At 37.6% G+C, this 23,766-nt stretch overlaps 2 protein-coding genes across 3 annotated transcripts in view; both read left to right on the top strand.

Annotated features, from left to right (window-relative positions):
- LOC149027962 (Spc97 / Spc98 family of spindle pole body (SBP) component) overlaps window positions 1–12,147 on the top strand; it is a 29,636-nt gene extending 17,489 nt beyond the window's left edge. The window contains exons 12-15 of one of the 2 annotated variants that reach the window (XM_089167312.1): window positions 3,491–3,552; window positions 8,355–8,514; window positions 10,655–10,970; window positions 11,129–12,147. In XM_089167312.1, coding sequence (XP_089023438.1) covers window positions 3,491–3,552; window positions 8,355–8,514; window positions 10,655–10,831 — 399 coding nt within the window. In that variant the 3' untranslated portion in view covers window positions 10,832–10,970; window positions 11,129–12,147. Of the gene's footprint in view, window positions 1–3,490; window positions 3,553–8,354; window positions 8,515–10,654; window positions 10,977–11,128 lie in introns of both variants that reach the window. The other variant, XM_089167308.1, reaches the window with a different exon arrangement.
- A 5,954-nt stretch (window positions 12,148–18,101) lies between these two features.
- On the top strand, window positions 18,102–23,481 carry LOC149027961 (binding partner of ACD11 1-like). Its single transcript, XM_089167295.1, has 8 exons — window positions 18,102–18,283; window positions 18,420–18,523; window positions 18,896–18,971; window positions 19,938–20,003; window positions 20,093–20,140; window positions 20,902–21,233; window positions 21,985–22,108; window positions 22,644–23,481. The coding sequence occupies exons 1-8, from the start codon at window positions 18,278–18,280 to the stop codon at window positions 22,662–22,664; spliced, it is 777 nt and encodes a 258-aa protein (XP_089023421.1). The 5' UTR covers window positions 18,102–18,277; the 3' UTR covers window positions 22,665–23,481.
- The last annotated feature ends 285 nt before the right edge of the window (window positions 23,482–23,766 follow it).

Here is a 23,766-nt window from a genome sequence, read left to right as displayed (position 1 = left end):
TCATAAGTAAAAGAGGTGATTTAGAAGATGAGGTTTCCCAAAGAATTAAAATAGGGTGGATGAAGTGGAGAGGTGTGTCGGGGTCTTATGTGATCGGCGTATTCCATTAAAGCTTAAAGGAAAATTTTATAGGACCGTTGTTCGACCAGCTATGATGTACGGTGCAGAGTGTTGGGCTGTTAAAAAGAATCTTATAGATAAACTCAATGTAGCAGAAATGAGGATGCTAAGATGGATGAATGGCAAAACTAGGATGGATAAGATAAGAAACGATCATATTAGAGTTGGTTTGGGAGTTGCTCCCATAAGTGATAAGCTTAGAGAAAGTCGTTTGAGGTGGCACGGCCACGTTCAACGGAGACCTATAAATGCTCCTGTATGGAGAAGTGATATAATCCATATTGAAGGAACTAGAAGAGCTAGGGGTAGACCTAAGATAACCTTAGGAGAAGTGGTGAGAAAGGATATGTATAGCTTAGGCCTTGTATCTAGCATGGCCTCAAACAAAACTGATTGGAGGGCAAGAATCCATGTAGCCGACCCCATTTAGTTGGGACAAGGCTTATTGTTGTTGTTGTTGTTGTTGCTGATACCATGTTAGAGAGTAAGCTTTAATGAGTCAAGTCAGTATTGGAAGAAGGATAAGAACAACAGAGATGAAGAGGAAGAAGATGAGAGAAGAACCACAACAAAGGTTTGCTATTCTAGCAAGTGAAACTAGAATCACAGGCTTCCTTAATTTATAGATCTTAATAGCTAAGCATACGACTTGAGAGACATGAATCTTGTCCTCTAAAAATGAAATAAAAAAGTACAACTTGTGGATAGAAACTTCTAGTCCTCTAACTCATAAAATCTATCCAAAATAGAATGTACAGAAAAGGAAAGTTCTCAAATTAGTAAGTAACAGAAAAATAGAAATTATGCTCTCTAAAACTCCCAAACCTTGTATACCAAGGTTCCTACACCAAAAATAGAAAGTAATGCAATTACATCAAAAAAGGAAATTACCACCAAAGCAAGCCTGTGCACCAAGGCAGCAGCCTTGGTGGATCTACACATTCTTCAACATCTTCAATCCACAAAACAAGCATGGCTGCTGGAAAATAGAGAGTGAAAATGAATCAAGATTTTGACTGAGCATCCAAAAGAGCTTTTATTGCTTCTTATTTTCTATTGATATGAAAAAGAGAGTGAAGAGATTAACAATGGCAATTACGATATTGTGGGATTGGATGCAGTGGAGTCGCTGGCAGAGAAGATACATTGCTGCAAGATCTGCAGGAAGGGACTCCAGCAAGATGCTAATCTTAGGATGCATAAGCATGACCATGGGAGCCGATGTATGACCTTAGGAGCTCTGAAGATACCAGGCAAAGAGGATAGTGATGTGACTGCAACAATTTCCTTGTAGAAGGAAGCTAGGTATGGGGGTTTTCAGCAAATGTGCCAGCAATTTTCTTCACTGAGCTGGTAAAAGAACCTACCATTCTCCATGATTGTAGCTGACAGGACCCTGAGAGATGAGTGAAATACATTGTAGATGGAAGGATTTGAGTAGTCTTATTAGAGGAGTAAATAATGCTTCCCTCAGTTTTGAGTTTTTTAAGAGTTTTCGTCCGGTGGTAGAAGAAAGGAAGGAAGAAGATGGGTGAAGGGATTCCCCCTCTTCCCACCTCTAAGTGTAAGGTTCAACCTTGAAAATAGGGTTTAAGTTAAGGGGCATTTGGGTCACATGAAAAAAATATTTTGAATTTCAATAATTAATTGGAAAATGTGCCTAATGGAGTGAACCTGTTTTTTTTTGGATGAATAAATAATATATTAAGACAATGACGAGAAACACAAAAGAAATACAAAGGAACTAATAATGCGGGGGGGGGGGGGGCAAGAAGCTCAGGGGGGGAGATGAGAGAGCAGCTGAGACCCCAGAAACTAACAATGAGCCTGTTTTTGGGGTTGTTGGCAACAAGGGGATGGGGGAGGGAAAGAAGCCTCGACGAAACATCAAAGAAGTGGACCTGTTTGTAAGGTTTGCATAGTTTTTTTTTTTTTTTTTTTTTTTTGGGGGGGGGGGTCATGAGTTTTGTCAAAGTCAGGGGGGTGCATTTAAAGAACTCTAATGACAATTATTAGAGTTCTTTACATGCAACCCCTTAAAAACTAACTTAAACTCTGTGGATCCCCTCTAGAAAGCTAACCTTATGGATTGGTCTACAACACTAACACCAGTCAATGACGTGAACCACCAGACCGCCCAAGGAGAGGCCTAGAGAAGACCTAGGGCTGTAGCACTTCTTCCAATGGCTCTATAGAAGAACTGAATCCAGCAGGTGTTTTTTTGTCATTTTTGAGGTACCACCAGCCAGTCCAGCCTTAAGCGAATCAAAAGCTCATCAGGACTCCAAATTGAATCTTAGTTTGCTGTTTGGATTAGTCGTTGCTAAGATATGACAGAGTCCTAATTAGGGAAGTGACACCCTAGGTAAGCTTTTGTTTGGGGTTTCTGTTTCACATATTTGGATGGATTGGAATCTCCAAAGGACCTAACTTGTTTCATAGATTTAATTGGGAAAGCCACCCGCTTTGGTTTAGCACTGCACTCTTCTTGTTTACTCATTAACCTATTACTGATACCCCAAGGGATATGAATTTTGTTGTTGCCTGGGGCTTGAATATCTCCCTCCATCCACTGAGTGGGCTTGTATAGTTCGGGCTTATGTAGCCTTCTGCTCTCTCCTGTATATCGTTCTCCCCCCCCCCCTCTTCCTTTGTTCCATTATTTCGAGGTTTTGTTATGAACTATTTGTATTCACTAAGAAGAAATGTTGGGGAGAATTTTTTTTCTTCATTGTATTAAGAACACAAAAATTGAATGATTCTTTTTCAAATCTGGAATGGCAAACCAGTTGGTAAGTATAGCACTTGCTCAGTCAATAAGCTTAAATCTTATGTTTCCCTATTTTGTTGTGTTTTCCACTGTCTGAAAAGAAGGGGGAAATGGAATGGATATTCAACAATCTCAATCTGGCAGGTTCTATTTGATCTTTCTTCAATTGGAGGCTCAGGTTTTAGGCCATTCTGAAGGTTTGCTTGTGGAATTCTGTGTTAGATGTTGATATCAGTACAAATCTCATAGCAGACATGGGCTATCTGTTCTGGAGTCTTGTGTTGACTTAAGAAGTTAAGGGGGATGGATTTAAAGATTATTTAGGTTTTGCCAAAAAAGAAGTCTTTATATTCCATCACTAAACTGTAATAATTGAAGTTGTATCATTCTGATCGATTGATTAAGGTGGCTGATATAACATTTTTTTTTGTTGTTTGGGGTCTTCCAACCTCACCAGCCCTCTTCTTGTCCAAGATGAGAGCCATACATATATAATCTGTCTTGTTGCTCTATGTTCTGGATTTTTTTTTGGTTTCTTTGGCATTTTCTGTTATGAACATTACCATATAAGCATTCGTATCTTGCTTTCACTCTACACAGGTCAAAGATATGTTGGATCTAGAATTGGTGCATATGACGTATCTTGCTGATTCACTCAACATGTAAGTGAATTGTCCATGGCTTGGAATGTGACATTTTCCTTTTATGATCTTGTAAGAATTAAAGAAATCTTGGCTTGAGTCTGAAGGACACAACATGAACTTTATTTATACATAAAACTTATCAAATACAGAACAAACCAAATCTTCCTAGTGTGAGGAATCTTACAAGAAAAATAAAATCTTAGTGAATCTACTCCTAATAAGGAAATAATAAAAAAGGAAAGTACTTACTAATCTACCTAGGTCTTTCAACACTCCCCCTCAAGTTGGAGCATAGATATTTACCATGCCTAACTTGCAAATGATACTACTAAACACCTTGATACTCAAGCTCTTTGTAAGCACATCAGCTCGTTGTTTGTTTGAAGTAACAAAAGTGATATGAATCAACCCAATCCCAATCTTCACTTTGATGAAATGTCTGTCAATCTCCACATGCTTGGTTCTGTCATGTTGTACTGAATTGTGACTATGTTGATTGCTAACTTACTATCTGAGTACAATTGTATAGGAACCCTTTGAATTTGACCCAATCTCTTAAAACAGCCCTCTTAGCCATAGAACCTCACAAATGCCTTGAGCAATCACCTTAAACTCTGCCTCAGCTCTGGACCTTGCCACTACAACTTGTTTCTTGCTTCTCTAAGTTTCCAAGTTACCTCTCACATATACACAATACCTAGAGGTAGACCTCCTATCATCTAGACATCTTGCCCAATTTGCATCTGTATATGCCTTAAACTTCAAGTGTTTATGAGCTGAAATCAAAATCCCTTTTTCTGGAGTGGCTTTCAAGTACCTTAAGATATGATACACTGCATCTAAGTGTAAGGAATAGGGATAATGCACATACTAGCTCACAAGACCGACTCCAAATGTGATGTCTGGCTTGGTGTGAGACAGATAGATCAATTTTTCCATCAACTTTTGATTCCTCATCTTGTCAACCAATTCTCTCTCTTTTGCCTTTAAGTGTAGGTTAGGCTTAATAAGAGTCTTAGCAGGCTTACACCCTAGCATATCAGTTTCCTCGAGGAGATCCATTGCATAGTTCCTTTGAGAGAGAGATACACCACTGGCAGAATATGCCAATTCCAGCCCTAGGAAATATATGAGCTTCTCCATATCTCTGATCCCACATTCAATTCCCAAAAGGGTCTTCAATGTTGAAATCTGATCTTCGCTGCTGCTTGTGGTCACAAAATCATCTACATATACTAGAAGTATAGTAGTATGGGAATCATCTCTCTTAATGAAAAAAGTGTGATCTACATTGTTTTGCTTATAGCCATTAGAGATCATGGCCTTATGGAAGCTTCCGAACCATGCTCTTGGAGATTGCTTCAGCCCATACAATGCGCTCTTCAACTTGCACACTTTCTTATGAGTCTGGGTAGTAGAATACCCAAATGGCACATCCATGTAGGCATGTACACCTCCTCTTGGAGTTCTCTATGCAGAAAAGCATTCTTCAAATCTAACTGTTGTAGACTCCACCCTTTATTCACTGTACATGAAAGAATAGTTCGAACTATGTTCATCTTGGCAACAAGAGGTATGTGTCTCTTGGTAGTTAATGCCATTAGTTTGGGAAAAGCCTTTGGCCACCAATCTTGCTTTATACCTCTCAACAGTCCCATTTGCCTTGTGCTTGGTCACGAACACCCATTTGCACTCAACAGTCCGCGCTTTCGCACGCAAAGTAACAAATTCCTATGTTTGTTTTTCTCCAGAGCTCGCATTTCCTCATCTATAGCTTCGTTCTAGTTTGAATGAGATAATTCTTCCTACCAGGTGTTAGGAACAGAAGTAGAGGACAAGGAGGAAATGAAACTCTGAAATTCTTGAGATAGAGACTGATATGAAACATTATTAAAAATAGGGTGTTTGATGCAAGTTCGCGGCTGTTTTCCCAATGCAATTGGTAAGTCCAAAGTAGGATCAAAAGAAGGGTCTGAGATAGACTCACTTGGAGGAAAGAATTCTTTATGACTAGGAACCGAAGTTTCTGACTGGCTTGTTTTGAAAGGGGTCACTCACTGCTTTCTTTGATAGTCTTTAGAGGTCTAGGTTCCCCCTGCACATCATCCACCAATTGTTCTTGTCTGGTCTCTCCATCTTCCAAAGGAGGATCATCTGCAGGAATCTTAGGAGAAATATCAAAAGGAGGAATCAACACCGGAACCTCTTCACTATGACTCTCCCCCTGAAGAGCTATAGGGGGAAAAAAGGAACCTGTTCTTAGAACACACCATCCATAGAGACAAAAATGACGAGATCCATGATGATAACACTTATACCCCTTTTGTGTAGGAGGATTACCCAAGAAAATAGTGTACACCCACGAGGATCTAACTTACCATAAACGTGGTGGTTTCGAACAAATGCAACACAACCAAAAACCTTAGGGGGTACTATAAAAGTTATTGCCCAAAAATAACTTTAAGGGGAGCGTTGGTCTGAGACTCAGGAAGGCATTTGGTTAATCAAATACATTGAAGTAAGAACCGCATCACCCCAAAACAGAGGAGACACTTAATAAACATAAGGGAACATGCTACCTCAAGTAGATGTCTATTCTTGCGTCTGACAACCTCATTTAGAGGTGGAGTGTCAATGCAACTGGTTTGGTGTATGATGTCATGGTCAGCCAGGTAAGAAGGGAATGCTCCACCTAAGTACTTAGTCCTATTATCTATACGAAGAATTTTGACTATAGCCCAAACTGAGTCCTAACCATATTATGAAAATTTTGGAAACATGAGAAAGCATCACTTTTTTGGTGAAGTAAATCCATGTGGTCCTAATGCAATAGTCAATAAAGGTAACAAAATCACCTATGAGCAGGCAAAGACTGTTTGAAAAGGACCCCATACATCAAAATGAATAATTGAAAAGTGGAAATGACTACAATAGTCTGAAATAGGGTAAAAATGTCTAGTCTATTTAGCTAAAATGCAAGCCTCACAATGAAAATCATTCAAATTACTCCTCTTAACTAAATCAGGAAACATCCTAGACAAAATGGGTAAAGGAATGTGGCTAAGACGATTATGCTACTGCAAAAAGGTAAAAAAAGTGCAGAAAAAGTGGAAACTAGAGACCGTAGAAAGAGCTGTTGGAGACTCGTCCAATAAGTAGAGCCCCCTTTTCTGTCTACCATTGCCAGTCATACGCCCCGTTTCCAAGTCTTGAAACACAGTGAGAAGGAAAAAAAAGTTATTTTGCAGTTCATATCACGAGTAAGGCTAGAGTTGCAGGTGGGTTGTTTGGGTGCTGTGATAGAGAAAGATTGGTAGGCCAGGCAATAGGTTTGTAGGTTGTAGAGACTATTTTGCGATGGAGGAAGATGAAGAAGAAGATGGTGTAGTAGTGGCATCGCAGAAGGTTCGATAGTTGCAGGTGACAACTTTAATGGAGAAAAAAGGTAGAAGAAGATGATGGTCACAAGGGTGTTTCAGGTTCTTGGCAATGAGTTCTCTTGCGGTTAAAAAAACAGACAATGAATGTTCGACGCCTCTGATCTATTGTTTGAAGGAAAGGAAAGAGATGAAGTATGATGGTGGTTAGATGAGTTCTTTGAAAGTGGTGACGATGGTTCTTGCCTCCTTTTTTTTTCCTTGTGATTAGAACATGCAAGATGGGTCTGTGATTGAGAGAGAAGACGGGAGAAAGGGGTGGTGGAGGTGATGAGTCATAGTGATTGTGATAACATGTTGTAAGAATTGAAGAATTCCTGGCTTGTTTTTGAAGGACACAACAAGAGCTTTATTTATACAGAAAACTTAGCAAATACAGAACAATCCAAATCTTTCTAGTGTGGGAATCTTACAAGAAAAATAAAATCCTAGTGAAACTACTCCCAATAAGGAAACAAAAGAAAAGGAAAGTACTAACTAAATCTACCCAGGTCTTTCAATATAAGAATATCCTGGTTAAATTTACACTACATCGTTTTTCCATTTGAATGACATGAAACATCCTTGAAGCGTAAATCCTTCAAGAAATTGAAATATTATTAGGTTTCTTCTGGTTCGTCTATCTGGTTCATACAGCTTGGTTGATGATCAGATGTGACAAGAATCTTGGTAATGCTGGAGCATACTCATGGATCTAGTTCAATGGTCCAACCATGGATTATTCACCTGTCCAGATTCAATGAAATGGCCAGAGTTATGATCTCAGGTTTTTGATCCTATTAGGAAACTTCTAATTTATCATGGGACCTTATTATTCTCCTGTCCAGATTCTCATGAATCTTGGTAATGCTGGAGCATACTCATGGATCTAGTTCAATGGTCCAACCATGGATTATTCTCCTGTCCAGATTCAATGAAATGGCCAGAGTTATGATCTCAGGTTTTTCATCCTATTAGGAAACTTCTAATCTATCATGGGACCTTACCACCAAGTTCCTGCCGTATGTGGTTCCTATTTGGTTATCATCTGTTTATGGGAAAGAGTGCTGCTTGGTTGTGTGTGTGGTGTGTGGCTCACCTAAACATAGAGCAGCCTGAAATGAATCCCACATCCCATGGAAAGGCAGATATACATGAGGGCACAGTGGTCATTTTGCACGGCACCGTATCTAGGTGCAGGAACCACTTGTCATCACCATCTTCCATACAGCACTGATTTTTTGGGGAATTTTAGTTATTCCTTTTAATTTAACCTGTTAACAAAGAAATTTTACTTCAGTTTCTGAGAAACATTACAATTTCTACGTGTTCACATGTTTCCCTGTCTAATTTCCAGTTCCGTATTTCGTATGATTCTAACTGGGGAATATTTATATGCTGCAGATGTTTCTTGTCTGGTGAAACACAACCTGTGGCTAGCATCATTAATAGCATTTTGCAGTCTGCACTTGATTTCCGTTCTTGTCTTACTCAGGATATTTGTGGGGTTGCATCACAGCATGGAGACTCACAAGGGCTACTTTCTCAGATTAACTTTCCCCAGGTGAGATCTAACATCTTTTCTGTTTTTTCTGTCAGTTGTATGTTGAAACCTTTACACATTACTACTTGGGAATATCTAGTGGAAATAATTAGTCTCTAGAACTGACACTTTCTGAAAGTGATACCATGTAAAGTTAAATTTTCTAGAAAGGTTTGCTCCTTGTAATGTAGGCCAATCACAATCTGTAAGATGATGACAGACTTCGGGTTGAGTGACCAAAAAAACTTTGATCATCCCCAGAACTGCAGGAAGTTTCTAAGCACCCTAGAAAATAAATAAATAAAACAAAATCAAAGGGAAGAAGAACAGAGGGTACTCTCTCTCTCTCAGACTTTGGTCTCTCAACCAGTGTCTCACCAATGGCATCTTGCAGAGCAAAATGTTTTTTTTCTTCTCAAATTTCAAACTTGCATAGAAGATTCAAAAGCATAATCAAATGTCAAAATTGGAAAGAACTGACCCAATAACTACTATGTAACATAAACTGACTGGGAAAACTAAAATAGTGAAAAACCTGTAACTCAGAACAGGAATTTAAGTAAATTGATGGCATAAATCCTGTTGTCCTACTTTCTACCCATATTTTAGACTCATTGGAGTGGTACATTACAAAGAAAACTCATAAGATTTGAGTTCGAAGATCCTCATAACCTAACCCTAGGCTTATTTTCCTATTGAGTAGGCCTTTTAGATTCCTTATCTGGATCACCTTGAGGTGAGGTGGGAGCCTGGTAGGGATTTTCTCCACTGCCTAAGTCATGTCATAGAAAAATCCTTTCTCCTCTCCTTTGGGCAGATGTTGTAATTGATTTTTGAATCTTACCATAGTTGTTAATGTCCGTGGAATACTGGAAAGGGCCTCCTTAGACATTCTTAATGGAAAGTTCTAACTTTCAAATAGTTATATGCTACAGAGAATTTTAAAATGTAAACCACTCAAAGTGAGGTGGTAGTCTGTCTTGCTTAATATGTATGAATTTCTCAATCTCATGTGAATTATTTTTTTCACGTTCAGCCTGTCTTTATTGTCCCCAGTTAATTCACTCCTTTTGTGACTCCTGTATATTTGTTCAATGACATGGTTATCAAGGTGGCAAGGCCACCATTGCATTGAAGATGTCCAAAATCAAGGTGGCAAGGTACCCTCCTAGGCCACAACCTGATAGCATATTGAGTGGCCTGTTGTTTCTATCTAGTTGATATTTTCTGTCTATTCCTTCCAACGAAATCATCAGTTTGTTCCTTATATTTTATTTTTCTATCCCAAGATTGAATCACAATTTAAGATGCCATTCCATGTTGGCGTTTCCTTTATGCTCCCACTGTCCTGTGAAAGCAATTTCCTTGGTTCATTCAACTGTGTTTTGGGTGAATTCCTTTAGGTTGTGTATTCAACTTGTCCTTGGATTTGGATCTATTGTGTGAACCAGTTTGGAATGGTAAAGCTTGATTTGATCATCCTTAGCCTTCAGCCATCAAGCAGAGAGATTGAGAGTTGAAACCCAAATGACTGGAAAGTTAGAGCCTAGAGTTTGGGTTATGATTAATGAACCTTGATCAGCATTCGATGGTGAAACTGCTGACCTGAATGGTACAACATGAGGCTAGCTTGTTGTACTTGATCCATTATTGACAATCAGTTATTGGTTTAAATTTTGCTGATGTTAGAATGCCCCATGACCATAAACTGGATAGTCGAGTCTTAGACTTGTGGGCTTCGCCTGCTGATAACCAAACAATTACTGAACATGATCAAAAGAGTTGATGTTTCAAGCAGTGGGGAAGTTCTCCAAGAAAAAGATGTCATCCCAATTTTCTGTTCAAAGGGTGGATTTTCAGATTTCGACCATTAAATGTTGATGTCAAAACCTTCTTGGCATTAATGTCCTCATTAGTTGAAGGACTAGCAAAAAACCATTTTCCCCTTGCAAGGCTTCCCTGAAGACAAGTAGAATATGTTGATTCCATTTTCACCGATCCAAAGACAGATTACCTTCTGAGACAACTTTTTGATGGATGCAGTTTTGCATACACTGAGTAGGAATATTGTATTTGCATAAATTCTTTCCAATCTTACAAAATTTGTTATTTTCCATATCAAACTTGAGGTTTTCATCAGGCAATTAATTCTTCTATCCAGGTGCTCACCATCAAGGAAGCATTTGAGAAAAATCTTAAAGAGTTATATATCGGCTATCTGAAGTCTCCAAAACATGGAAAGTTTGGTCTTTGTGGTTTCTGGAAGTGTCTCAATTATAACGACTACTACTCCAATGTCATCGGCACTGGGACGAGTCTGTTTGCATTGGGAACCTGATCTTGTACATGTCCCACACAGTGGGGGAAATGTCACTAGCAATAGAAATGGCCACCGTATCTCGCGGACCAGACCACAGTTTTTGCATTAGGAGACAGCTTGTGAAATGCTTCACTAGCCCTATGTTGGGAAAAGAGTTGTAAGTGTAAGTCCAATTCGGAGTTGTATGGTTGAAGTGATCTTTGTTTCTCTAGAAGCTATACATATATATAGTTTCTGTTAGATTTGCTATATTTAAATGAAGAATTTGTGTTGGATTGTGATCTACTGCTGATATCTGTGCATTATGATGGGCAGGTTTTGCTTTCAGATGTATCCAGTTCTCATCTGCGGGAATTTATTGATTGCATTCTCGTTGATATTCACATGGATATTTTTACCACTGTTCTATCTGTTCCCCCAAGTATACAAGTGGACCACCTTCAAGTCCTCGCCATTTTATCAAGATTTAATATTGGGATTCTGAAAAGCTTTTACGTGCTGTAAAATTGACGCTTGGGCATAGTTTTTGATATTTTTAAGTAAGATAGATTCTGGTTCAGTCTCAGGGTTTGGTGAATTTTGGCAAGGGTGGTTGGTTGGGGAGATGGATGTCCAAACGGGTAGTATGGTGTATATGTGGTTGTCACTTGATACTGGAAGTGTACAGTTGAAATTCAAGGAGTCAATGAATCTTGATTAAATGATTCAACAGATTCTATAATCAGTACTTTAGCAATTGGTTTTTAGGTATATGTGTGTTTCTTTCTTTGTTCTGAACATAAAAGAAAGTGGAATATCTGACTCAATATTGTGTATCATGTATCAGATTTGCAGGGATTGACAGACATATACCCAGGATACTCCAATTTGGAAAATTTAAAGGTACCTTTGCATTTTTGTTTTTTTGGAACATGTATATTTATTCCGTCGTGTATGAAATGGTGGAATATGTAAAGTTTGCCCTTTTTTTTTTTATTTATCTCCCAAGTGTTCTAAAAGAATGCAGCATAAAACCCATCTGGACCAGACCAGGTGCCTTCTATAGGCCCATTTGTTTGACGGTCTTACATGTTTCATCCTCAAAATTAGACCCTTGAGGATAGCCAATCAGTATCCAACGAGGGAAAGCTATGCATAATGGAAAGATGTATCTCATCGTGCACTTCGCCAGTGAAAAGCTTCTTGGGCAAAGGATTTTTTTTTGGGCATAGGGTAAAGAAATTTAAAAAATCGGAATAGATGTAAATCTTGATACAGTCAGCTGTATTAGTTTCGGGCTGAAACCTTACCAGTTTGATTGCAGTAAAAGGTTTAATCTCACAATAGAAGGAATGTGATAGGGTGATGGTGGGTGGTGGTCCTGGTGGATTCAAGGTCAGTTTTCACTACAACTTTTGATTTTTTTTTTTTTTTTTTTGAGAAAATGCAGACTTATATTAAATAAGAGGGAATGTTTACGATTTGAAAAATTGTCGACCTCTCTTCTCTTGTTGAACGAAGAAGGTTAAGCGGTCAGGTAAATGAACAGGGTCATAAGAAACAACATGATTCACAGTGGACAAGCTGGCTTGGTGGTCAACACATCTATTAGTCTCCCTAACTCCATGGCGAAATTCACAATTGATGAATATCCTTCGAAGTTCCTCTATGAATCATATTGGATGATGATGTTACGAAGGGCCATGTTGGTTAACAAACATTAAACTTGTTTTAATGTCGATCATCTCTCATTGGAGGATAGTGCTCTTGTTTCTCCCATTGGCAACAATGAAGACAACTGTCCCATTAGAATCACGACCAAAAGTGTCAAAACCATCAAAATTGTTCTTAATAGACTTTCACAATTAATGAAGAACCAACCTGGCTGGGGAGGGAACCAATAGTGTATGGATTCCTTGTCAGCAACAAAGTATACCACTGGCTTTATTTCCAATGTACATAATAGACTTCCATACCATACACCTTTAGCAAAATCGCAATGAAATAAGGTATGAGTGATTGTTTTTTCATCTTTTCTACATTCTCCGCAAATCTGTTCCACATTCATACCTCTTTTTCTCAGGTCCTTCGAGGTTGCCAGGTTATCATTGCACACCCTCCATGAGAAATTCTTCAACTTCAGTAAAGTTTTGCTTTCACAAATATCTGTTCAATTTGCTAATTTCATTGCTTCCCAAGAATGAACCCTTGAGGATGAAGGAGCTCGATGATCTTCCCTTTCTTGTACATGATCAACCAACTTATAGGCAGACTTAATGGAGAAACTTCCATTTTACTAGCACCCCAAACCTGGCAGTCTTGTGAAGTAAATAAAGCCAGTGGTATACTAAGGATTGCCTTTGCCTCAAATGGTAAGAAATACCTTCTAATGATGTCTTCTTTCCTTGTGCAGTATTTTTGATTGATAATGTCTGCTACCATATCAATTTCACACCCCTCAGGTCTAGAAGACACAGCACATAAAAGTCTTCCCGCACCACCCATTTATGTTCCCATGCCAATTTTCCATAGCAGACTTTGTATAGGCCCTCCTTTCCTTCAATAATACTTCTCTATGCCCATGATGGATTGTTCCCTACTTTTGTCTCTAAGAAAAAACAATGTGAGAAATAGATTGTTTAAGAAATTTTGCCCATTCTGCCTCTGAATGTAAAAAAATTATTCAAGCCACCTTACATAGAAGAACACAGTTATGTAATAGAGGATCTCTCAAACCAATACATCCTTTATCCTTCCCCCACTCAGTCACTTGACTCACTTCCATGACATTCAATAAATAGGGGTTTTTTCTTCATTTCCACCCCTAAAGAATCTAATTGCTTTGGCCTTTACCTTATCATGGATGCTTTCATGGATGCTTTTTGGAATCTTGAAGTGAGAGGTTACATATATGGTTGAGGGCAAGCTACCAATTTGAGTAAAAACTTCTCTACTTGGCCCACCCATTTAACTTTTTCTCCATGTTAGCTCAACTCCACATGTATTAGATCCCATAATTTTTGAAAAAAACAAAAGGTGAAAGCCATCCACACTAGACTTTTAAGTGGTCCCATCTCATGTAAAGCTTTCTTAATCTCTTCTTGCGATGGCAGTGCAATCATATTTGTATTTTGTTTTGACAACTGAAGATATTCCTTGGAGAGCTTCTTCAATGTGTTGGTCTTCTATCTCCAAAGCTGCAAATAGATCCAAATAATGGGCTTCAAACATGGCATTACCTCTGCAGCTTTGAATGATCATTGTAAACCGAGGTGAGGTCCTTCACCATGGCTATACTCCTCTTCATGTAGTGGCTGGTTTAGTGGGACCTTGTGATCATTTTGGTAATTTATTAGGGCCACATGAGAAGGAAAAAGTATTTTTACATGCAGCTGGTGTACCATAACGCAATTAACTAACATTTATTTCATTCTACCAAAAAAACCCAACATTCATTTTATTTTAGTTCATATGTATCAATCCTCTCCCATAAGAAAATTTAAACTTGAAAAACTAAAACAAACTCCAGAAGTCTTGGCTTCAAAGTCCTGGAGAGGAGACCTTTCATATAACTAATCTCTCTCTCTCAAATCTCAAACCACACACCTAACCTTTTCTTTGCTTTGGTGGGAGTGGTGGGTTGGATATTCACTTTCTTTTGATATGTCCCCCATCAAGTCTGTTTGGCTTTTTAGATGAAATGAGTTAAGGTGTGGCATATTGGTTGTTGCTTTTCATTATTCCCACTGTAGCTCTTCTTTTTCCTGTTTTATTATCAAAAATTTCTTCAACTAGAGGTCCCTCATCTCATCACAGACATGATGTCTTAAATCCACTACATGTTAGAAGTTATTGATCATAACTTGTAAAGTATATTTTGACTATCACAGTGAGAAGATCTGTTACAAGGATATTAATTATTGTAGGTTGTTATGCCCTTTGATTGGATTGAGCTTTTCCATGGAGCCTATTAATATTTTATCACTAGATTTTGGGATTTATATCGTCTAATCAAATTAAATCAAGGTTTAAATTTAAATTATCTAATAGTGTGAGATTACTTAACAAGTATGAGAATTCCAATCTTAATGACCACGGATGACATATTAGATAATTTAAATTTAAACCTTGATTTAATTTGACTAGATGATATAAATTCCAAAATCTAGTCATAAAATTCTGATGGGCTCCATAGAAAAGCTCAATCCAATCAAAGGGCATAACAACACTTAATATGCCATCCTTGTTCATTAAGATTTGAATTTCTCATATTTTATCATACATATTTCAAGTGACACATCTATGTAATTGTGTTAAGTAGCTTAATGGATTTTCTCTTTTCATCTAGACTTTGTCATACACATTGTGATGCTTAACACCTTCAAATCGCTCAATGGAAATTGGATTCCCTAGGGAGGACGACTTCCCTTTGATCTAAGTGTTAGGATGTTAACACTTTAATCTCAAACATCATATTGTATTATCATATAATTAAAGAGAAAAGAACACTATTATGTATGGATAATTTAATGATGCACTTGATGATTGCTTTGGCGCTAGAAAGACAATTGTGCTTCGCACTTGAGCCAATGATTTTTCTTGATCTCAAATGACCCAATACCAAACCAAAAACCTGAAGCAGCATCCATGGAATGGCATTTATCAATTGCATAACCTACTAAAAAAATATATTTTGGATTAAATTCCCCATGTACGATGTCAACTTACAATAAAGAAAACCTCTATTTTCCATTTCATCTTGTGTTGCTTGTTTGTAAAGAAATGTTTCAGGTGGCTTTTGTGATGTTTCTAAATAAAATGCATTTTATTTTTGTTCTTAAAGTTACCTACTTCAACAAACTTTGTTGTATGCATATTTATAAATAATTGAGAAACACATAATTTTTTTTTTTTTTGGTAAACCACATTTCATTCAACTGAAACAAAAGTAGATATTCCTGCCAAAGCCTCGGAAATCCGGGAAATAGCCCACCCTGAGGAGCGCTCCGGGGTGGCCTGCTCCTTGGGAAAAGAAATTTGCACCTCAATTTCTAGCTAGATTAATATCCCATTTCAAATTGTCCCCAACGGTTTGTCTTGTCTTCAAGAACATTGTTAGGTGGCCGTCGATCTTTCAATCATCTCGCACCCCTGCCCGAAGTAATCCTCTCTCAGCGCAGAGCTTCTCCTTGAAGCACATTTATAAATTATTGAGAAACACATAATTAATATCAACTGATTTAGTTGTATTGATGTGTCCTGCTACCCAACTCACACAGAGTGTATGGTATTTTAGTCATTAAAAGTAGTAAATGTACGGTAAGATAATGTTTCCTAAAATATTAAAGAGATCATCTGTAGAGTTAAATGAAGCCAAAAGGGAATATGTTCTGAAAATATCTTATCTAGATTGGGCCTTTCTGTAATACCTTGAAATTCAGGGTCTTATCAGTACAAACCAAATGGGGATATTCATTATTTTTTGAAGCAAGAGAGTTTTTATAAATGGGAGATATTACATAGGTCGTCCGCAAAGGTTGAACCCATAATTTCTTCACTAAAAAGTATGAGTCTTTATTCACTCTACTAACCCTGTAATGACAGATTCTCGTTAATTTCATCTAGATGTTCTGAAAAAATCCTTAAATATCCCCAAGCACTTAAAATGAATTTTTCCTTTTCATAGTGATACGGAGAAAATATAATCGAACCGGGTTCATTCTTGGTTCGATCCTCGACCTCGGTCGGGACGAAAGGAATCGACTCGCTTCCGAGTTGGCCGGTTCATAAGGTAGCTTGTTGAGGAAGTAAACCGACTCAGTCAATAGGCACGCTCGAATCCGAGATAATCGGAGTGGATTAATTGTCAAGAAGACGGTTAACAACATTTGTGGAAGATATCTATCGTTATTATATGGATAACTACCATATAATGATCATATTATCAAAGGAGTAATCTATTAGCCTAACCTCAAATGGATCTATCATTAACGGATCTATTCGTTAAGATCTGACGGCTATCCGAATAAGGCTCAAATACATCCAATGAAGGAGATTCGAAGGTACTCACTATATAAGACATCACATACCCACAAGGTAAGGAGAAGATATACACACAATCTGAATCGTATTCTCAATATTCGTATCTTTGCTCTATACTCAAGCAGAGCCTTTTTATGATCAATTCATCAACTGATTTAGCCTTCGAAGGTGGACTCCTGCCCCCAGCGGTCGGGCTATATATGACTTTCGTTTTTGCAAGTCATCCACAGGAGATCTAAGGGTTGGGCAGATTTTGGACGCATCACATAGTTGGTTGAAGAAAACTTGACTTATATTATCATTTGCCTATGCCAACTCATGAACCAAGTTATTTTTCATACTTTTTAATGATTTGTTATAAAGGAGAAATGCATTAAAGAAACTCTAGTAGTCTCCCAAAGAATAACAAATAAATAAATAAGTTATGTTTTCAAATTTATGGTCCATCTTAATTGTCATCTATATAAGTTATCATTTGTTGAACTTTCTTTTTTATATTCGAATTTCAACTGCTAATGCTAATTTATTGAAACACCTTTAAAAACTCTTGACAAGTCTTCTTTGCCACATGCTGTAATTCTCATGGAAATGAAACTTATTAAATGAATTAAATAGTATTAATATATTATTTATAAAAATAATTGTGTTCCTTGCCACAAAGACTGAACTGTCAATAAACTATTCACAAAACTATTATATTCACCTTTTTTTATTTATTTGGATTCTTCTTAACTACTTTTCTTTTAATTCTTCTTTTAAGGCATTCAAGAATCTTGAAGAACAATTCCATCATCCTTACTCAAAGTTCCATGTGATTTCCAAGAAGGCATCAGTTACCACCTAAGAACGCAAGTGAAGATTCCTCTTTGGAGAAAATGGATATTTGAACCAAAATGAACCGGGTTCAATGGAAAATATTATAGTCTTTGGAACTGAAATTACCACTAGAGAAAGCGATAGATAATTCCGGTCGGCGGTCCGAAATTTTCGGTTCGCTCTGTAAAGTTGATTCGTTGACGCCTGATGGAAGGAATCGCAATTTTTCTTTACAAGAATACCCTTCAACTTTGACGTTATATCAAAATTTACCCTTTTCGGCCCTCCGCAGCATGGGTTTCAAAACTTTATTTAATGTGAATTTATTGGGATTCAACGGTTGAGGTTTTTCTTATATTTATAATCACAGCCGTTGGCTCGGAACGAATCCATAATATATCGTTTTCCAAGAACCACGCAGGTGTTCCGGCGCAGTAACTCCATTGGGCACGTAATTTAGTTAAAGTTGGAGGGTATTTGTGTGATTATGGTCGCAATTTTCCTGCTCAGTCTCACATTCTTGTTTGTCTCGCTTTGAGTTTCTCGTCTCTAATAACTGAAGAGAGAGACAGAGAGAGACTGAGGAAGCTAAAACGATACAGAGCTAAATCATAGAATTAAGAACAAATGCAGGTAAACTCTAAGATGTAAACATGCTTTTTTTTTTCTTCTCTTTTTCTTTTTCTAGTTCTCTTTGGCTGAGCTTTGTAGATCTTGTAATGGTTGGTTTGATCTTACGGTTTTTGTTTTCGTTTTATTAATTCTGCAGACAAGAACAGTTCAAGTAGGGAATGTATCAGATCTTGCAGGGGAAAGAGAAATTCAAGAATTCTTCTCTTTTTCTGGAGATATCGAACACATTGAGATCCAAAGGTATATCTCTAATTTCCCTACCACTTTTTCCGCGAATTTTCTACTTTGAATTGTCTGTGGAAGTTTTCTGTTTGTAGTTTCTTTGATTGAGTCTCAGGATTTCATATTGTTTAGGTGTCTTCATAGCGGATGAGTTAGTTTTACAGTTTTCTCCAGAACTATCGTCTTGCAGTTCGTCCTACTCACCCCCCCCCCCCAAAAAAAAAAAAAAAAAAAAGCTGTTGTGGGGGAGAAAAGCAATAGAATAAGACCTTCTCGATCTTCGTTGCAAGTTTTCTTTCCCTACCTCTCCTCCCTTTCGAATTTGGAATTTCTATTTTTTTTTTTTTTTACTGTTTCTTTCTATTGAAATGTGAGGAACTTTTTGTGCAGATGTGCTGGACAACCAAAGATCGCATTCGTCACTTTCAAAGAGCCGAAAGCACTGGAAATCGCATTACTGCTATCTGTAGTTCCCGACTCTTTGGATTATTATAGGAATTTTTGTTCTTGCTGTTTTTGATCTTTATGCTTGATTGACTTAATGTACCTCCCCCCCCCCCCCCTTCTGGCTATTCAAACTCTGGTTGCACATATGCTGGATTGTTTATTTTTGTATGAGTAATTAAAACAGAGAAAAGAATCCCAGTACATAAAAGCACAAGCCTGCTACTGCCTGAATGTAAAATATATGAATCTTGGATTTATATCTCTGACAGCTTATGGGATTAAATAAGTGAGGTTAAAAGCACTAACTGGATTGAGAGTTATGGTTTATCTTTTGGTTTTCAATGCACTGAAATCTTAAAATGACCGATCAACTCCCTCCAACACATTAAGTTGTGTGAAACCTCAGAGCCCAGCAAGGTTTTTTCTTAAGAAGGGATGCTTCAAATATGACTTGAAACTATTAGATATTCTTAAACAATAATAAAAAAAATTAAATACTGTTTACTTTAAACAAAATTATGTCAGAATACCAGCTTATGATGTCTTTACAAAGAGAGAGTTCCAGCCCTTGATGTTTTGTTCAGAAATTTGCAAAAGGGGCAGCATATCAAGAATTCTTTCTAGCCATCTTGGCCTTGCCTTACTTTCATGGGGCTGAGGACTTTATTCAATAATCTGTTACAGTTGATAGGGATGGGCCTTGGCGCAATAGTTGGTGGACCACATTTGTAGCCCCAAGGTCGAGGCATTGAAAGAGTCTCCCAGCAAAAAGTGTTGGGGTAGACTACGTAGAAAAACCGCCTCCCAGACTCTGCTTGTGAGGAAACCTTTGGCACTGGGTTTGCCCTTTTACTCTTTTACAGTTGATCATAAGTTCCTGAGTATGTAGAGCACAACAAATATTGCATGACTATGTTGTTGGGTGCACATTCAGATATTTTGGCTTTGATAGAGATACTTAAGTTTTCCATTCTTAATCATGCAGGGAGCAACCATAGTTGACCAGATTGTGAGCATAACTCCAGTAGAAAACTATGTGGCAAAAGTAGAGGTGCAAAGTAAACTTCACTGGAAGCTTGTTTATTTAATGCTTAATTAATCATTAGTTGATTCTGATTTTGTACATACTTGCTCATGCAGGAAGCAAGGATTGCCGACAATGCCGGGAGTATTGGGCTGAATGGTGAGGTAGTGACAAAGCTCCCAATAGATTCCCCATGCATAAAAGTGTTCCAGATTCACCAATCAGTGGACCATAATTGCTGTAATTGCATTTCACCGAACGTAGTGTATTTGCTTGGATATTTAATACCCTAAATTTAATGGGTTCCCCCTTGCAATCTCTTAGGCGAACTATTTGAGTTTATTTGGTAATGCTGATGATGTGATCTGCATATTCTTCTATTCCCTATGAAAATTTATGGTGACTTAATTGGTAGTATCATCTTATCATGTAAAATAGGAGTCATCAGATAATGGCAGTTTAGAGTTGTCAAGGCGACCAAAGCTGTTGGAGGGGGTGCCTAGGCAACATTGCATTTGCCTAGGTGTGCATTAATGAATGTAGAATGTAGCGCTGATAATTCTAGATATATGTTTATATGCACCATAGCAGCCATATCAATGCAATATGATGTAATTATATGAGTAATGTCTTAATATGAGAAAACCAACTTAATAAACATAGCATAGGTTATAATATAAGCATATTTTTTTAAAGAAATTAATTTACATACACCAACATAAACTAGTAAACCGGTGTCAAAATAGGCTTGTTGCTTTGGACCCAAGAAAGAGCCTGGGCACCAAGCCAGTACCTAGACCTTGGGGACATCTTTACAACTACACTGCAGTTGCATCATGATTATAGCTATTTCGTGATTTGCCAATCCTTGATCTTTTCTCCAAAGGTTTGTGAATGTGGAGTTTTTTGTTGACTCTCCTTGCAGACTAAAAGTAGCTCTCCACGGGTATATGTCAGTAAAGCTCAAGATGTTGTCACTAGTATGTTGGCTAAGGGTTCAGCCATTCGGCAAGAGGCTGTGAATAAAGCTAAAGCATTTGATGAGAAGCATCAGTTGAGAGCTAATGCATCTGCAAAAGTCATTTCGTTTGATAAGAGAGTTGGATTTACAGAGAAAATAACAGTTGGGATCTCTATGGTTAATGAGAAGGTAAAGTCTGTTGATCAAAAGCTGCATGTATCAGACAAAACAATGGCTGCGGTAACTGCGGCTGAGAGAAAGTTGAATGACACAGGATCCGCTGTATCACAAAGCAGGTATGATGTGTACTTCATTCTGTCCCTCCAAAATTTTCTTCTCCTCCAGTGTCCAATATAAGAGATACTAATGAATTCTCAATTTCATTCAGTTGAGAATGTAGTAATCTCCTTTCTTCTGGAGGCAACTAATTGCCATTTTTTTCTAATAAGCTGCTGAACATGAAGTTAGAAACTAATTAGGAACGACAATAACTGAACGTTCTCATGTAGACCATGCCATATTCATACAGCTGGATTCTCAGTAAGTTGCCCTTGGTAAGCTCTGCTGTCAAAATTCCCAATCTAATTATCCAAAGCCATCCATACCTTTACAGTGGGTCATCAGAAGTATGTTATGTGTTTAATAAAAATTCCAGGAATGGTCATCTTCATCCTTCGAGTTAATTTCCAGCTCTTGATCTGTCAGCCAGGGTATTCTGTGCACATGTCATATTTGGTAAGAATATTGTCTTCTGATATTAGAGCTCAAGTTTATGAAGATGGGTTGCTCTTCAACCACATGGGATTGCCTTGCAAATATAATCTGGCTATTGTAGCATTTGGCATTTTCCCCTACAATGATGGTATTCCTGTTGCCTCTTGGAGGGGCATATTGGAAGATGTCATCTTTAGGGTCTCATGACACTGTTGATTGTTGTTGGTGACTTCGATGGGCTCTACTGTAGAAGTTTGTTTGTATACTTTTTGGTTCTGCCCAACATAATGTGTTGCAAGAATTGACAATAACAATTCTTTTCTGTCTGGACAGATATGTAGTTGCTGGATCAGCTTGGTTTAGTGATGCTTTCAACAAGGTGGCCAAGGCTGGGCAGGTAGCGGGTACAAAAACCAGAGAAAAGTTCCAGTTTGCTGTGTCAAACATAACTGCAAAGGTGGGATATCTTCTGAGTGTAAATTGAGCATTTTGTATGCTCTACAATTTATAGATGCTAAATTGCCATAAATAATTTGATAATTTACTTATCTTCCTTCGGCAACCTAGGAATGTTTCATCAAATCTAATTTCTTACACTGTTTTGAAGCCATATTCATCTCTTGATTTCAAAGGAAAAACTTGAAATGATGACATTCTTTGAATTATTTTAGGGCCCTTTTAACTTCTTGTTGGAAAGAGGGAGGATTGGGACTCAAAAACTTTCTTGCGACTCAGGATGAGTCTATTACACCAAAAAGAAAAATTCAAGATGAATCTATCTTAAATGATGACTTATATTTTATTTGTATGGATGCCCGGAAAATCGAAATGAAATCATGTTAGTTCCATGCAGCTTTCTAATGCCATTAGACACTACTTGTATTTTTATAGGCCCTCTTTTCACAGTTGATGTTGTTGTGGGGAGTCAACCTTGAGCTTCTTCATTTATCAATGTCCTCATCATCTCATGCCTAACATTTTACTCTGTGCAGGATCCTCCCATTGCTGTGTAATCCATGGTTCCGTTGTGACTTAGGTTGGCTGTTTCGTAAGGAATCCAACTGAACTTCCCAATCTGCTTATCTGCAAAACCAAGGGAATGAATGCCAAGGTGCATTCGGAATTGAGTGGAATTTATGATACCTCCCATTTACTCGAGTTGATTTTGTAGTTTGTATACTATTTGGGCTTAGATAAGTAATTCATTTTATTTTTTCTTGCTCTCGATTATGTAGGGTGGTACTCCCCCACAGTAGAAGAAAAAAGAGAAGATCATATAGGGTGCTGTTTAGTGTGTAAACTGGGGCTCGTTTTATTCGTTCATATTATTGTTTGGATTATCTGAAAAGCAAGAAAGGAAAAAGGGGAGAAGTTGTGGAAAGCAATGTGTTTGTGACAAAGTAAATTCGCCCTCTTATAAAAAACATGGGAAAAGTAAACCCTTGGTGAAGAAAATGTTGATCCATATAGTTTTCATTAATGGTTAAATTTGCACTGCATGTAGTATTGTTTAAATTATTTGCTGTCACCAAAGGGTTAAGACAGAGGTTGGCATATGACTAAGCATTGGGGGATCTTTAGCACGAAGCAATTTGCTTTCTTGATCTATTTCATAATTAATGTGTAAATTTCATCACAGTGCTATTGGATTCTGGTGGTTCTTTTTCTTATTCCCCTCCAATATCAGGAGTTGAGAATGGTCAAATTGGAGTCTCTTGTTGAAATGAGACTAGATGATACATGGCTCAATATTTCAAGATGTGGTTGGGAACCCATCTGCATGAGTGATTAGCAATGCACTTTATATATTGGACTAGTTAGAATTTGCTTGAGAGAGAATTCTTTTACACTCCAAACCTAAGTGGAAGGTGTATTTATAGTATTTGAATTTGAATTTAAACTTGTTTACACTTAAAATACTATAACTTGTTTACACTTTAATTATAAGTCAAACTCTTTTTGATTGATTGGAGATGAGGATAGAGTTGGTTATGGTAGATTTGAATTTAAATTATCTGAAAGCTTATCTGGGCTAGTATCACTTCTTAGATTTGCCTGTAGTTCCCTTCATGTGCACTCGGAAGTAGTAGCTTGTAAGATTCCAGTTCTGCAGTT

Source organism: Hakea prostrata, chromosome 1, assembly GCF_041222555.1.
Source record: "Hakea prostrata isolate BN-2017 chromosome 1, UWA_Hpros_2, whole genome shotgun sequence".
Classification (NCBI taxonomy): Eukaryota; Viridiplantae; Streptophyta; class Magnoliopsida; order Proteales; family Proteaceae; genus Hakea; species Hakea prostrata.
Note: the sequence above shows the minus strand (reverse complement) of the source record. Positions and strands in the feature narration are given on the sequence as shown.

Coding starts and splice junctions, on each gene's coding strand:
- LOC149027961 (XM_089167295.1), top strand. Junction 20,141..20,901: donor GTATTGGGCTGAATGGTGAG/GTAGTGACAAAG, acceptor CTCTCCTTGCAG/ACTAAAAGTAGCTCTCCACG. Junction 22,109..22,643: donor TGTCAAACATAACTGCAAAG/GTGGGATATCTT, acceptor TACTCTGTGCAG/GATCCTCCCATTGCTGTGTA.